The sequence below is a fragment of the Spermophilus citellus genome, assembly GCF_964194105.1.
Source record: "Spermophilus citellus genome assembly, contig: SCAFFOLD_149, whole genome shotgun sequence".
Lineage (NCBI taxonomy): Eukaryota > Metazoa > Chordata > Mammalia > Rodentia > Sciuridae > Spermophilus > Spermophilus citellus.
Window position 1 is genome coordinate 284,817 of NW_027673076.1, and position 17,303 is coordinate 302,119.

The 17,303-nt window shown below is 39.5% G+C and overlaps 1 protein-coding gene across 1 annotated transcript in view; it reads left to right on the forward strand.

Moving 5' to 3' along the window:
- LOC308640144 (serine/threonine-protein phosphatase 2A 56 kDa regulatory subunit epsilon isoform-like) overlaps positions 1-17,303 on the forward strand; it is a gene marked incomplete at both ends in the record, with an annotated part of 97,531 nt that extends 80,228 nt beyond the window's left edge. The window contains 5 exons of the mRNA XM_081312157.1: positions 14,130-14,260; positions 14,419-14,478; positions 15,435-15,543; positions 17,124-17,181; positions 17,296-17,303. Coding sequence (XP_081168283.1) covers positions 14,130-14,260; positions 14,419-14,478; positions 15,435-15,543; positions 17,124-17,181; positions 17,296-17,303 — 366 coding nt within the window. The remainder of the gene's footprint in view (positions 1-14,129; positions 14,261-14,418; positions 14,479-15,434; positions 15,544-17,123; positions 17,182-17,295) is intronic.

Consider the following 17,303-nt stretch of genomic DNA (forward strand, 5'->3'; position numbering starts at 1 on the left):
GATAGATATGTTAATGAGCACCATTAAGGCCTAATTCAAATGTAAAATACCTTGAGGCTCACTTGTGGAAATACTGACAACCAAATTATTTGTCCCAGGGGTGAACCCAGATGGAAGTTACAGGAAGAAGGGTGGGATACAGATGTGAACCCAGGTGGTAGCCAGGATTTTTTTTCAATATCTATTTTAAGTAGATTTTGCCCCATGCTCTTCCTAAAACCATACATATACTCCAAAGCTGGCATGGCAAAATGGGTTTTTCTGCTATTATGCCATCTCCCACATTGTGGAGTTCTATTTTCTCTTGCTTAAATAAATCTTATTCTTTTTACTCTTACCTTCCCTGAGTGTCCATAGATTTTATTCTTCAAAATTTGTGAGACAGGATCCCAGAAAAACCTGGTTATAGGGGGAATTAAGCTTCATCTCAAAACTCCAGTTTCAACATGATCGATTATTTTTCACATGTTTAATTTTAAAGGGATACCTTATTTGTAATTTTTATCTCCAAGAACTGGAGTTTTAAAAGATTTTTCTTTACCCCTGAGTCTTTCACATAAGACAAAAGAACAGAAAACTTAGGAAATTAGGTGACATTAAAAATAATGACTCACTTATAAATAAAATAGTATAGTTAATGTGTCCCAATTAAAGATACATGTAAGACCACTTTATTAAAATGACCTGTAGAATCATTCTGAACATTCCAGTAAACATCTTTGTGGTGGAGTGTAGGAAAATAATAATGGGTCTAGATTTGTTGTAAACTACAGGAAAGTTTAATCACAGGGCTAGAGTACACAGTGAATTTGAAGGCCAAAATTCATGTAAAGAACCTGGTACATTTTTAATAACCTGTTGTTACTGATGTTTACCAATGATGATTCCTTGCTTCCCTGAATGCTGAAATATAACACCAGAGAAGCACACCTAGGCAAGTAAAGAGTGGAAAGTGGAAGGCTTTATTAAAGGATAGCAGAAAAGACCCAAAATGTGGAATCTGTGGAAGGGGGCAGCCTTTCCTATTTTCCTAAGGTTTTCTTTTAGTCCTCCCACATTCCTTCCTTTTCCTCTATCCTGCAATGATAGAATGCAGGTGGTAAGGCCAAAAGGTGAAAGATAGGTGGACTGCGGGTGGAATTTGAGAAGAAAGGGCCTGGGGTGGTTTGCTGGGAGCTACTTCTTTAACTGTTCTTTAGTGTGAGTTCCAGGCCTTGGGGACATTAGCATTTTAATATTATCAGATGTGTTTCTGGTTTCCTGAACTCCATTCTCAATAATGGTCTCCATTTTCTTTATCTTGCTCAATATTAGACCCAATTTATATAACTACACTGTAAGGGACCGGCGAAACGTCCGAGGAAGAGACCACCAAGTGACCACTCATGCAATTGGCAGAAGGGGATTTAATGAGATTCCAGCATGCTGGGGCTCCATGCCCACTCAGGAAAGGGGAGCAGCCCAGAGCCCAGAGCAGGGGTTGAACAACGCTTAAGTACACTTTTTGGGGAGGGCGGGGGCTTTGCATACATCACAGTCTCCTTTAACAAATCACCTTACACCGCGGGAAAATCAAACAATTCTTAGACTTGATTAGTACATTCATTGGCAGGAACAGGGCTGGCTGGAGTGATAGGTCTTTCCTAAGGAGGGGGTTACATTTAAACTGATTGGTTTGGGCCCTGAATGTCTACCTGACAAGCAGCACAGGGTCTTGAATGCTTACATGAGGAGTTACACAGGATCCCAGGCCATAAATCAACTAAATGGCCAGTAGGGCCTTGTCTTAACTGCCTCAGGAATTTAACCCATGCTTTGCAGTTTAGAAGCAGGTTTACAATGCCTGGTCCTTTGCATTTTAACTCAGGCTTTGCAGCTTAGAAACTTTACCCTTTCACACTAACTACCTATCGTCTAATCTGGCTTCACTGTTTTACATTAATATTAATCAGTAGCTTTAATACTTTTTCAATATCTGTTTGGATTGAATCAATAACCCAGGAATCAGTGAAGCACAGAATATAGTTTTATCTCTGTTAGACCACGACACAAGAAAAGACCACTGACTCCAATTAAAATCAAATTAAAGCAAGCTTATTATTTCGACCGGCCTGGCTGCCTTGCCCCTCAAAATCGTGGGAGCCAAGGAGAGCCGCGAGGCTTCTTTGTGGCCCAGTTTAATAGCCCAAAAAGTTACACAAAGGGGGGTTACAGATAACAACACTCTGAGGAGCATAACACAAGTTTACATTTTTGCTGGCCCTGGCATCAAAATTTATGGAGAACTTAGAGACTCAGAGAGGGTCGTTATCCAGCCAGGGAAGGCCAGAATTTATGAGGTGTCACTAAGGTTTAGGAAAGGGTTGTTATCTGGTCAGGGAAAACCAGACATGGGTGAGTTCAGGGCATGGGCAGGCATTCCAATCAGCTTTACAACATCAACTAATGGCCAGGCCATACAGAAATCCTGATATTTTTACAGAAAACAGAAATGAATCCTTCATAACTTCTGACAAGCTGGCTTCTGATCTAATGAGACAACTAGGCTAGGTATATCATCTCCAACTGTGGTTTCAGGTCTCAAAGTGACCGAGTTAAGATTCTCCATTGAAGAATTTCCTGTGCATTATGTTCTCATTCCAACCTCCCATATTTGTTCAGTCCTTAGTTTTATAACAGATACCAAAGTCTATTGGCTTATTTATAAAATATCAGTTTCTTGGTCTTGCCTTCTAGAGATCAGTTTGAACTATAAGTGTGTAGCCTCTAAGGGGAACAGTAGCTGGAAGAAATCTTCTGATGTTCCTTTCATCTAAAAGGAAGCTATTTTTGGGGGGGATCATACCATGAATTCAACTCAGAGGCATTCAACCATTTAGCCACATCAACAACCCTATTTTACATTTTATTTAGAAACAGTTTGTTAGTGACTCACTATTGCTGAGGATGCTTTGAACTCTCCATCCTCCTGCCTCAGACTCCCAAGCCCCTGGTATTAAAAGCATTCTCACCATGCCTGTCTGACTGTTGTTTTTTTTTTTATTATTATTAAATAGTGTGAATAAAGCTACAATGAAAATATAACTGTAGTTATTTCTTTGTGAAAAGTTTCCCAATTCATTTAGATACATACCCAGAAATATTATTACTAGATTGTATGGCATTTTTTAAACCCAGATTTATTATTATTTTAATTCATTTAGGTACTCGAGTTTAACCCATGGGCACTTTGTCACTGTGCTATAGTCCAACCTGTTCCCCTTTTTTGAGACAGTGTCTCACTCATTTGCTTATGACCTTGCCAAATTGCTGAGTGTGGTCTTGAATTTAAGATTATCCTTTCTAGGGGACACAGAGCCTTCACCAGTGATTGCAGATTTTTTGGGAGGGGCTGGCCTGGTTTCCTAGGCAGACACACTTGTGTGTTAGCAGTCTCTTCACTAGTACAAAGCCATTAAATGACAGGGCATGCTTAGAAAATTGTTTTGCATTTTTAGCCATTATTTTCCCAAATGACTTTTTCATTTACACTGTCAATATCCATGTTTAAGTGGGGTTATTTTAACATATAACTGCACTTAACAGGCTGCTAATATAATGCAGCTCAGAGCAGCACTGCTGTGCACATGTCCATAATGAAAAAAAAATGTGTATGGTTCCTCATTTTCCATTATATTTTTTATGCAATTACAGATATTTGATAACAGAATTTACAAAATAGTATTGGTAATCTTGTTCCTAAAAAGTAACAGATAGCTAATTAGAATATAGTGCAATCATTTAAAAGAAGTCAATGTGACTTTATTGACCATTGTCTGCCCAGCACAGTCTTCCTAGAATTTGCATCATCTTGAATCACTGTGCTTTATAATTTCAGAAATCAACAAGATATATCTAGAACATAGAATTTTACCTTTTGATATATATTCAACAGGTCTGACTGGCTACATAAGGGATGTTTGGAAAGAAAGAAAAAAAGTCCTTGTGTTTATAGACCCAACCTGATCTTTTCTTAAAATTGGGCATCTTGCCACAAAACCATGAAAAGATAATTTCGGCTTTACTATAAATTACTGCAAATTCTGAACCTGCTTGGAATGCCTGCCCATGCCCTGAACTCACCCATGTCCGGTTTTCCCTGACCAGATAACAACCCTTTCCTAAACCTTAGTGATGACGTCTCATAAATTCTGGCCTTCCCTGGCTGGATAACGACCCTCTCTGAGTCTCTAAGATCTCCATAAATTCTGATGCCAGGGCCAGCAAAAATGTAAACTTGTGTTATGCTCCTCAGAGTGTTGTTATCTGTAACCCCCCTTTGTGAACTTTTTGGGCTATAAAACTGGGCCGCTAAGAAGCCTTGCCTTGGTCCTTGGCTCCCACGATTTTGAGGGGCAAGGCAGCCCGGCCGGTCGAAATAATAAGCTTGCTTTAATTTGATTTTAATTGGAGTCAGTGGTCTTTTCTTGCGTCCTGGTCTAACAGTGTACTGAGCAAATAACAAGATCAAAAATAGAATCCAGAGTTTATTTTTATTTTATTCATTATGGACACTTAATGGGTGCAGTACAATGCTTTGCTATTCCTAATGCAGAGGTTACCACTGTCAGGCAGGTGAACACCATCTCCTACACAGCACCTAAAATCAGTTTTCTGAGCATAAATTCCTGCTGTGACCCAATGAAAACCTGGATTCCTTCACTCAAGGCAGATTAGTAGTGCTTAGGTGTGCAGACCACAGCAGGGGTTCCCAGAAAAAGGGCTGGGGACAGAGTAGATGGGGGGACAGAGGAGAAGACCAAGGTTCAGGCATGTTTTGGAGAAAAAGGTGTGGATTCAATAAGAGGTTTGGAAAGAGCAGCTAAAACCCACTTTGGTCAAGAGAGTCCCTGAGATAAAGCGGGTGGTGGGGCATTTGGACATGGCCACCGGACAGTGAAAGCAGAATTTGCTCAAAGTTTTTGGATGATTTGTGTAATGGCAGGAGCTCTTTTGCCTGGGGTGAGGCTGCTCTAGAGAGAGGGGACACAGTTGTCAGAATCACTGAGTGGCTGGCACCCTGTCTCACTATACACAACACTCCCAGGAATACGTGGCCATGTGCAGGGTTCAGGCTGTGCACATGAGCTCCTCAGTGGCTGGGGAAGGCCCGTGGTTCTTAGGCTGCACCTAGACATCTGGTTATGGTTCAACCAAAATGAGATTCACTACTTGCATTAGCTGGGTCTTGCCATCTGGAGACAGAGGTGGCATTGTGGACCATGGCACCATTCAGAGACTGGAGAGCACAGGTGGCACCAGGGACAGGAGTCTGACATCTTAAGTTGGGCAGTGCATTCCCTGGCCTGTCCCAAGTTTTTGGAAGCCCTAAGGCCCAAGAGACCCTGTGAGTGGCCTTTCTTACTATGCTCATTAGTGTTTTTGGAGAAGGTGTCCCTGGGCACACATGCCATCAGCAGCCTGGCCTCACCTTTGCTAACTGGCCCCACTCTGTGCCCAGTGCTTTGTGTGCATTTTGGTTTTGGTCCAGGAGTGTTTCTCAAACCCAGCCATGTGACTTGAGGCACTATTAAAAATAATCAAGCCCAGGATTTGTTCCTACAGACTGATTTCTGCAATGAGCCCCAATGGTCAGCTTTGTTGTCACACTGCTGGTTGTGGCCATGAGCAATCAGGGTGGAGACCCCCTGGCTCAGTGCTGATGTCTTTGTGGAGAAGACACATAGTATGGACAAGAGGGTGTGACAGGCCATGGAGGAGCCTAACCACATTGACCTGTGACAAGCATGAGGACTTGAGACACACTCCCAGGTGGCCATTTTCTCAGAGTATCTGCATGAAAATGTTACCATGTGTGACTGGTGGCAGCTGGTCCTTCCAAGTAAGGGCCTGGGGTGCATTCCTAGTGATGAATAAACATTCTGATGACAGGGTTGTACTCCTGGCATGGGAGGGTGAATGGTGGCTCTGGATACGTTCAACAAGGGGACAACAAGGGCACAACATTGGTGGCGTCCAATCTCCTGTTGGCCACATTTCAGCCCTTTGTGAGGACATAGAATATGACAAGTTCATCAAACCGAGCTCTAATCTCTAGGGTATACAAAGAACTCAAAAAGTTAAACACCAAAAACCAAATAACCCAGTCAACAAATGGGCCAAGGACCTGAACAGACACTTCTCAGAAGAGGATATACAATCAATCAACAAATACACAAAAAAATGCTCACCATCTCTAGCAGTCAGAGAAATTCATATTAAAACTACTCTAAGATACCATCTGACTCCGGTAAGTATGGCAGCCATTATGAAGTCAAACAACAACAAGTGCTGGTGAGGATGCAGGAAAAAGGTACACTCATACATTACTGGTGGGACTGCAAATTGGTGCAGCAAATATGGAAAGCAGTATGGAGATTCCTTGGAAAGTTTGGAATGGGACCACCATTTGACCCAGCTATTTCTCTTCTCAGACTATACCCAAAAGACCTAAAAACAGCATACTACAGGGACACAGCTACATCAATGTTTATAGCAGCACAATTCACAATACCTTGATTGTTGAGCCAAAATGCATGCCCTTCAATAGTTGAATGGATAAAGAAAATGTGGCATTTATACACAATGGAATATTACTCAGCAATAAAAAATAACAAGATCATGGCATTCACAGGGAAATGGATGGCATTAGAGAAGATTATGCTAAGCGAAGTTAGGAAACCCCCCAAGAAATGCCAAATGTCTTCTCTGATATGGGGGGCGGTGACTCAAAATGGGATAGGGAGGAAGAGCATGAGAAGAAGATTACCTCTAGATAGGGAAGAGAGGTGGGAGGGAAAGGAAGGGAGAAGGGGAATTGCATGGAAGTTGGAAGGAGACCCTCATCGTTATACAAAATACATGTATGATAATGTGAGGGGGGAAAAAAAGAATCACGTCACCTTAGATTGGGCAGAAAGAAGTGATGGAAAAGGAGGGGAGGGGAAGGAGGAAAGGAAGGAGTGTAGAAGGAAATAGACATTATTATTGCTGTATGTATATACGTGACTGCATGACCGATGTGATTCTGCAACCTATACACTCGGAATAATGAGAAATTATATCCCATCTGATTCAAATGTATTGTACTTTCATGTGTAACTAATTAAACAAAAAAAATGATGAGTTCTCCTAACTTAAAAGCTCCTGTTCTAGGCTTCCTCTTGCCTCTCATGGCCAAGGTGCATAGGTTCTTGGGACACTTGTGATGGATGTGTTTTTGCTATTTTACAAAACAGCAGAACCATCAGCACTGTCATATTTGAGAATATTTTTGCTACTTCATTAACTGTCACTCCTGGGCCTCCCTGACCCTCAGCCCCACAATTTCTGGTCTGTCTGCATGGATCTTTGTCACTGTGAGCACTTCTGTGGCAAGCACGTGGCCTTCTGTGTGTGGCTGTTTTCCTTCAGTGCAACATTTCCAAGGGTCACTATGTTCTTCTACATTATTGTCTGGCCATTTTCTGTCACCTGGATGACCCTGTGAGGCTCAGCACCACACCATCAGGTGTGCCCAAAGGCCACCTTTGGGTGGGATGAAGAATGCTAACTTGAACATCTGTTTTCAGTTCTGTTGAGGAGCTGGTGAGAAGTGGCCCTTTTGGGTCATAAGCTAACATTATGTTTAGCTTTTTGAGAAATTGCCAAAATGTTTCCAAAGTAATTGTCGAATTTGACATTCCACCAGCAGCACTGAGAGCCCCCACTGCTCTCCACCTCCCCCACACCCAGGGTTGCCAGGTATCAGATACCAGTCTCCCTCGGAGGTGTGAGTGGTTTTCATCATGGTTTCCCCCAGTAACTAACAAGCTGAACACACAGAGTCATGATCAGTTTCATGGCTTTTTAAGAAAAAGGTCTGTTCAGATATTTTGCTGTTTGCAGCTAGGTTGTCTTTGATGGTTGATGGGTCATGGCACTCTTTACATATTCTGGATATAAATCTTTTGTCAAATATGTGGTTTTCAGGTATTTTCTTCCCAATGCAAAATCCCCATTACACTCACAGAATTTCTGGACATTAGAAAAAGGTCTTTGTAATTAGTAGGAACGGACCCATGGGCAATGCCTGGGAGATGTGGGGGGAGCATCTAGGACACACAATACAGGAACTTTGACCAGCCAAGAGGAAAGGAAATTTGGAAGAAACAGATGGGTAGAGAGAGACAGTAAGAAATTAATAACACTTGGTTGAAATCATTGGAGTCAGAGTCTGTCAAATAAGCCATAAAGTAGAAATACCGGGGCAACAAGTACCTTTGAGGAGTGGAGGATGAAGAGGGCTCCTCTGATTCTGGAGGTAAATGTTTTCAGATGCTCCTGAGTTTCTAGAAATTCAGCTTTGTGTCACGAAAGGGACCTTGCATCTTTCTTTGGCTGGGTTCTGAGGCCCGGCAGGGCATAGCAGAGTGACTGGAGAGGTCATTAATATTTATGTAGATTCATTTCTGGAATAAGACATCAAATGAAAGAATTACAAGTCCCTGTCCTCATGGTGCTTACAGTCTAGCTGGGACACCATAGTGTAAGTGCTAGACAATTTTAATATAGATGTATAATGAGAATTAAGCAGTCTGGGGCTGTAGAAGGGGAGGGGCTCATAGTTTAGGTAGATGGCATTAGCCAGTCTGACAAAGTAACTCCTGAAAGAAGCCTGACAGGTGAAGGACAGAGCCTGGATCTCAGGGGGAACTTCCTGTGCAAATGTCCTGAGGTGGGCCTGGTGCTTAGCTGAAAAATAGGGAGGTGAGCATGACTGGTGGGTGAGCAAGGCCATGTGGGTTGGAGAGAGCTGCAGGGCTTCCCAGACTCTGTGAAGACCATGGTCTCTCTCCAGGTGTAATGGACATGAGGGCATTGAACAGTGCTCATTGAACTGGCCATTGAACAATGAGGTCAGGCATGGTGTCTGCTGTCACCAGGTCCCTCTGGCTGTGGGTGGAGAGCAGATTGCAGGATTCAGGACTAGGTGCAGAGCAGAAAGAGCCATCAGGAGTCCCATGCAATGGCTGGAGAGATAGATGACCTGGCAGAGGAGGCTGTTGGGACGGAGGATGCAGCAAATTTAAAGAGATCACACATGGAATGGGGGAAAAGAGTCAGAAGTGATCCCAGACTTCTACCCAAGTGAATCACAGATGGACTTGTGTTTAATGGGATGGAGAAGGTTGAGAAAAGGTGTGTGTGTGTGTGTGTGTGTGTGTGTGTGTGTGTGTGTGTGCATGTCCACCATTCAGCTTCTGGCAGGTTCACTGGGGAGGGTCCATTCACAATCCATCATGATCAGGGGTGAATGGTGTGGTGTAACTCATCCTGTGACACCCACTCAGAGTTGCTGACTCTGTCCTGGGGAAGGAGAGCAGGAACTTCCCATGGCTGGAAGGATTGTGGTGAGTACAGAAGTAATCCTTCACCTCCAGCTGCACAGGCCTGGGGCCCTGAAGCTAATGACCATGCACTCAGATGCTCTGCAGGTCTGCCATCCATGCCTCAGCCTCCTGAAATTCCTGCAAATTACCTGTTACATTGTGGATGGCACAGTTCACCTAGGCATTTATAAATGTCAAGTTAATATTTCTTATTGGTTTTTCTGTTACATTTGTGTTTTATTACAGAAATCCACTTTTGTATCTATGCTTATTATACTTTCTCTTTTGTCTTATACATCATAGAATCATCAAAATTATGTTCTATAGAGCACGAGAAAAGTAGTTTAATATTGTAGTTCATCTTCCTTTCTCATAGAACAGGATGCAATTAATATTTGTGCCTTGTAAATAACTAATTTGAGACCTGGTGATACTTTGAGAACTGTCTTAGCTTTTTGTCACTGTGGACCTATTTTGTGGCACAACATTATGATGGGGAGCATGTAGCAGAGCAGAGCAGCTTCCTTCATGTCTGCTGGGAAGGTGAGAGAGCATGAGAATGCTTAAGAGCTTGAGTGAGAGCACAAGCCAGCAACCAGGGACCACTAGGACACACCCCCAGAACTAGCTCCCTTGAACCTAGGTTCCACCTCCTCCTGTTTCCGTCCTCTCTCAGTTGTCCATTCAGCTCTGAATCCATAATGGACTAATTCAGTGATGAGGTTAAAGTCCTAACCATTACAAGAACTTAATGAAAACTTTAGTTAAATAATTGTTATTTGATGATATGTTTATTAAACTCTTAAGATTAACTTCATAAGCATAGTTGATTCAAGTTTTACTAAGATTACACCCCCTCAAACCTTCTCTTATATTGGCTGTAAATTAGTCATTAAGCCCTTTTGCAACACTTAAAAATAGAAACCAAGTGAAAAAATAGAACTTGAAAAGTTAATCATTTCTATTAATAAGGAATGAAACGGGGTGGGTCAGATACCTTTTGTCAATTTGAGCAAGTTCATAAAGATATACTGAGTCCATCTGGGTCTTCTGGTTTTTTTTTTTTTTTTTTGGAGTAAGGGTTGGGTGGGGAGGCTGTGGGATTCTAGTCCTCTCTTTTGTACATGAAATGTTTTAACTTGCTCGTTGCCTCTCATAGTGAGCTCCAAGTTCGTTCAACACTTTGTGTGTGCCCAGCAACAAGAACCATCCCTGGCATATGGAAAGAACACTACTAAGGGGTCAGAAAGATGACAGGTGTTATTAATAGCATCTTCTATTCAGATAGGTTGCTGGTGAGGGTGTGTACTATTGAATCTTTCATAAACATTGCTATAGTTTTGTGTGCCCTTCAAGGCTTGGTTCCCTGGGTGTAGCCTAGTAGAATGTCTGTAAGTCATTTGAGGTGTGCTTTTGGAAGAGATTATGGGACACCAGTCTCTCCCTCTTCTCTAGTTAGAGATTTAATCATATACTTGCTCCCACATAATTGATATCTATACCATGAGGTGATGCCATCAAGGGGTGGCCCTGGTCATAGAGTCTTGTGCTATGGTGTTTGGCCTTTTAGCCTCTAAAACTGTGAGCTAAATAAACCTTTTCCTCTTAGTATCCTGTGTTGAGTATTTTATTATAGTGATGAAGAATTGATAAATACAAACACTCTTGCCCTACTCCACCCTTGGGTCAGCCTGGATATCATTTCCTCTAGAAGCCTTCCCTGTCACTGCACTTCTTCCAAATAGAGTAGTTAGGTCTCATGCAATTATACAGCTTACCGAACTATTTGTGCCATTTATTCACCTGTGTCCCTCATTAGACTAGGCTCTGAAAAAGCAGATTGTATCTATCTAAACCATTATTGTATCCCTGGCTCCTTGGCCATTGGCTGCCAATACATATTTACCTGAAATACTCATTTTATTTTAAACAAATGGATGGCACTGTAGAACCAAAAATGATGTCCCATTTTACTTCCCATTTTGGGGAAGACTACCCTTGAGTTTGTGCTTCCTGACATATTTGAAGGATCATTTTCACAGTTTTTTCATTTGAAGAAAAGCATCATACTGAAGCACATTCATTTTATTACCACCCACTTAGTTATGCTTTTGCTGTCAATCTCAGACTCATATTTTAAACACTTGAATTGTGCTTATGCATGTCTTGATAGTTTTTGATACAGATGTTAGTCTGCTTTCATTTGTGTGCTGCCTATATGTTCTTGAAATGTTTTGCTATAAAAGATATTACTTTTCTTTTAAAGCAATGGTAATGAATGTATTTAAAAAACTCAGATCAATTTCTAATTTTGTTCTTTAGCCAGAGGGACTCACCCACTGTCATTTTAAAAAGAAACAGCTTATTGAGTTATAGTTTACATGGCATAAACTCACCATTTTACAGTTTACAGTTCATTGGTTTTTAGTATATTTACAGAGTTGTGCAGCTATTACCACCATATAATTGTAGATGTCCCCCAAACAAACCTGTACCCATTAGTAGTCACTTCCCATTGTACTTCTTTGTCTAGGATTTGCCTATTCTGGGTATTTCATATAAATGGAATCATACATGATATGGCTTTTGTGTTGGCTCCTTTTCCTAAGCATGATGTTTGGAAGGTTCATCCATGTTGTAATAATAATATGATACACACTGCTTCTTTTCCTTTTATGACTGAATAGTATTCCATTGTATCCCATATTATCTGTCTCTTTATCAGTTGATGGACATTTGGGTTGTTTCATCTTTTGACTGTTTCAAATATTGCACTATGAACAAAGTTTTTGTATGAATATATCTGATTTCAATTCTTTTGATTGTACACCTAGGAGTGATGTTGTTTCATCATATAGCAACTAGAAATTTTGAGGAACTGTCACACTGTTTTCCAAAATGCCTATTACCATTTTACATTCTTATGAACAAATTGGATCCCTTACATATTGTTTCTTTGTTTGCCAAGACTCTTTATCACCCCCCTTTTTAATTAGAGCTGTCAAATAAGTAGTATCTTCTTCTTTTGCATTTCTGTAGTGATTAGTGAAATATATAACTGTTTCATGTGTCTTTTAGCCATTTGTATACATTCTTTGTGATTTGTCTATTCAAAAACTGTCCTTTTTCCATTTTTGCATTGAACTCACATCTTTAGGTTTAATTATCCATTTTGAGTTGACTATGTGGTGTGGGGTAGGGATCTAGGTTTATTCTTTTGTGTGTGGAAATCCAATTGTTATCAGCACCACTGGTTGAAAAGACTATTCTTTCTGCATTGAGTTATCTTGGCATCCTCATTGAAAAATGTTTGACTGTAAATTTGAGGGATTATTTTGGGATCCTCAGTTCTATTCTGTGATCTGCCTGTCTGTCCTGACAGTATCACACTCTGTCAGTTACTGGAAGCTTTACACTAAGTTTTGAAATTGAAAAGTTTCCCTCATAAGATTGTTTTGGTTCTCCTGGGTATTTTCACATAAATTACAGGATCAACTAGTCGATTTCTGTAAAGTCAAAGCATTTGACAGGGAATGGGTTGAATCTGTACTGTACACTGCCAATTGACCTGAGCCTTAGCTCATTTTCTCTTTTGGGCTATGTCTTGAAGGCATGGATCTCATTATGAGTATGTGGATGTGATATTATCAGGATTCTATTATTAATTTAAGATTATAAAGGATTGAGAACATAAATATGTTATTCACTTATAACATATATACTAAAACAATAAATATGCATTCTGATGACTGTTTTTTTTTCTTTTTTAAAATTTTTATTATTAGTTGTTCAAAACATTACATAGTTCTTGACATATCATATTTCATACATTTGATTCAAGTGGGTTATGAACCGGTTTTATAATGAGCATACTCATGTAACAAGAACCCAGATCTAAAAAGAATATTACAAGTATCACTGGGGCCCTTTTTCCCCTTTCTTTGTGGGATTGAACTATCTAGTTCAGTCTCAAATTTAATATGAAAAGCTGAAGAACATTTTAGACAGTTTACCAAATGGCATTCTTCCTAAAAGAATAACTGGGCCCTTCAACAGATGAATGGATAAAGAAATTGTGGTATATATACACAATGAAATATTAGAACCCAAGGCCTTGTGCCTGCAAAGCAAGCATTCTACCAACTGAGCTATATCCCCAGCCCTCACTGGGGACTTTCGATATTTTACCTTATGTTCTGGTAGAGCTGAAAGTTTATCCTAACTGTATATTTGGAACATAAGATTAGTAGGTAGCATAAACACTGTTTTGAGGTTATGGACTTCAGGCCTTGACTGGGTTCTGATCCTAACTCTACTACTTATTATCTCTGCAACCATGGGGAAGTTACTTAACCTTTCTATACCTCAGTTTTCTTGTCTGTAAAACTGACATATAAAAACTACTTCATTGGGAGAATTCAGATGTGTGGATTGCTTAGAAAAATGCCTGATAATTATAGTAAATGCTATGTGTGTTGGCTATTATTATTAATGTTATTGTTATTATTGTGTTTCTGTTCACTGCAATAGAAGCCCTTTGTCTGACTTGTTTATCACTATATTCCTGGATTAACACAGTGCTTGGCACATAATAGATAGTAAATACTTTTTTGAGGAAGGAAGAAATGAAGGGAGGGATTTTAAATAATGAATGATCATATGCCTAAATTCTTTCCCGAAGCAGCTTTTGACAGCTGTACTGTCTTTCATTTCCCACAGCTTTTGGAGCTATTTGACAGTGAAGACCCTCGGGAACGAGACTACTTAAAAACAGTTCTACATAGAATTTATGGCAAGTTTCTTGGTCTTAGAGCATTTATCCGAAAACAGATTAACAATATTTTTCTAAGGTAAGTGGAGTGTGGGGGATCGGGATATGCAAAGTTGATGTTTTTATAGAAATACTAAATAAGCCTCCAATATTTGAACATAGTGTACTGACTATTCCAACTCACTTCCTTCCCTTCCTCCTTCCTTTCCTGCCCTCTCCTCTCTCTTCTGTTTTAAGGTTTGTTTATGAAACAGAACATTTCAATGGTGTAGCTGAACTTCTGGAAATATTAGGAAGGTAAGCTCTTTCTATGTAATTACTTATCTCAGGTGAAGATTATTCTGAAGATTGGGTTCAGGTGGCACAGAGAAATGCTGGCCTAGGTCTCTTACTGTATATACTCTGGTTCTCTCTCATTTGTGCCTAGCATGTTTCCCAACTGACTCTACAAGACACTATTTCCTCTTCCTCTTGTTCCATAATTATGCGTTGCTCATTCCTCTGGAATGATTGAAAAAGCCAAAAGTTCATTTATTACTATAGAGATAATATATAATTGTAGTCAGGCCAGTCACATCAAAACATTCTATTTTATAAGCATAGTTTCTAGGCTACCCCTCCTTTGCCATATCTGTTGAAAGCAAGTTTATAATAGATTGGGAAAATTGGCCATTTTCAGTGGAACAATGTACCCAGGTGTAGTTCTGGAACAGCTGCTGCCTGGCATAGTGGAACAAATTGAAAAGACACAGCCTAATGTTGCCAGACAATGGGATAACTTAGTTTTTCCTCTTGATTTGAGGAGAAAAGAAAGTGAAACTCACCCAATTTTCTCCCATTGACCTCCCAAGGTTGGCCAGAGATTTCAGGAATGAGAAGGAATAATATCTGGAAAAGGAAAGAGATGTATAAAGGAGGAAGTTAGCAAAGCAGGCATCATATGGGGAAGATAAAGAAGGAGGAAGGAAAAAGTTAGGGTTTTTTATAAAAATCTTTTGGAAACCATTGGACTAGTTTTAAGAGCACTGGAGCCTTTGTTGGGTGATCATAAGCAAATTCACTTCTCTTAAACTTTCTTCCTACTTAAATGAACTCTTTGAAGTAACTAAAAAGTCTTGAATGCCACTGGTTGGTTTTGGTTATGGTTCTGGTCAAACAACTGATTAATACTTAACCAAGCTCACAGAACAGTTTCTTTTGGTCTTATGTGTTGTGGTAACATTGCTAATTTGTGTCTCTTTTCTTTTTCCTAGTATTATCAATGGCTTTGCTTTACCTCTTAAGGCAGAACACAAACAGTTTCTGGTGAAAGTGTTGATCCCTTTACACACTGTCAGGAGCTTATCACTCTTCCACGCCCAGGTAGAATTTTAAAGTGCAATTACTTTTGAAGCAAGATAAAAAGTTTGCAAACTCAGTGGTTTTGATATTGATATTTCCTTTATTAAAAAAACAAGTCTCATTAAAGTTTAAAAATACTCCCTGATGATAATTAGAATGTATAAATTATTTTTTTCTGTTTACAGAAGAACTGTGGGAATATTTATAAGATGGGGGCAGCTGGTGTTCAGTCTTGTTTTTTTTATGATTTTTCCAAGTTCATACAGATATTGAACATATTGCCTACAATAGAATGTATGTGGGCTCTTCAGATTCAGATCTTTGGACATTGTGTAATAATTTTTTTAATGTTCTTGAATATTTTGTTCTACCTTACTTTGCATTGGTTCATTAGTTGCCCTTTTGTCCCCTCTTCTACTTCATTCACCATTTCTTTTTCACTTTGCACACAGAAATGAACATTCTCACAAGTAAACAAGTTTCCAAAATTTTTACTTTTGTTTTTTAAACCTTCATTACCTTAGAAAGCATATCCCGTCTTGTCCCCATTCTAGTTTCTGTGTGAACACTACCTTGCATGGTAAGCATGTCACTAGAAGGCAGATGATCTAGGGGTATTTTTAATTTTAGTATTTCAAACCTCTGATTCCCTTCTCCTTCCAGTGGAAATGCTATTAGTTTGCATAAAAATGTAGCAATTTTATACATAATGTTTCTCTTTAAATTTGAAAATCTGTGTTTTGAGGAAAAATTAATCCATTATATTTCTAATTTAGAATACTATCAAAATGTTGGTGTTTGTGAGGGTGGATTTCTTGTTTAAGAATTTTAACAAGCCCTTCACACATATTGCCATTTATTTTTTGTAATGGGCTATCACATTTTGTGATCATTTAAAAGAATTTTTTCTTAGATATATTAGTATCAGATTAGGACTCTGTATTTCTCTAGGTTCTTAACTGTGACAGGTACAGTCTTTTATCTCTTTATGAAATTGTTAGTTTGTGCTTGCCATTGCAGGCAACCAGCTGGGTCTTGAGAAAGTGCCTACCCCCCCCCCCCCCCCCGTAGGATTCTTCTGAAAAGCACAGTAAAACCTAGTACTATTGGTGTTAGCAAAAAGAGAAAGAAAGCCCATGAGATAAGCCCTAATAGTATGTAAATGTGATATTTTCAGAATATACTGAATGTAATGTTTCACTTCTGCTTTTCATTAGCTGCAGATGCTTCATGTCTCAATACTCTTAAAAAAAATTCTCTTGGAACCGTTTTAGTGTTTGTCTTTGGCTAGAAAAAGTAGCTTTTAGCTGGGTATTATGTTGCACTCCTGTAGTCCCTACTCAGAAGGCTGAGGAAGGAGGATCACTTGAACCCAGAAATTCAAGACCAACCTGGGCAACACAGCGTAGCCAGACCTTGTCTTTTTTTGAAAAAGAGCTTTATATTTTGCTTGATATATTTTATTTTTATGATAGTTAAAATGAGTTCATAGTGCAGTTAAGACCAGAGTCTGGAGACATTTTAGGAAGTGTTAATACTTTATATTTTGAGCCATTAGTATAAGAGTTCACAATTTTGTCTTTCATATTTTGTTTCTTCAGTTGGCATATTGTATAGTCCAGTTTCTTGAGAAAGATCCTTCACTCACAGAACCAGTAAGTAATGTTTTTTTTTTCCTCTCAATTCAGAACTTAACTTTAAGAAAAATAACTTTTCCTGAAAGTAGTAGGAAAAATTAAATGCCACATGTTTTTTTTTCTCTTTTCTTATTAGGTTATTAG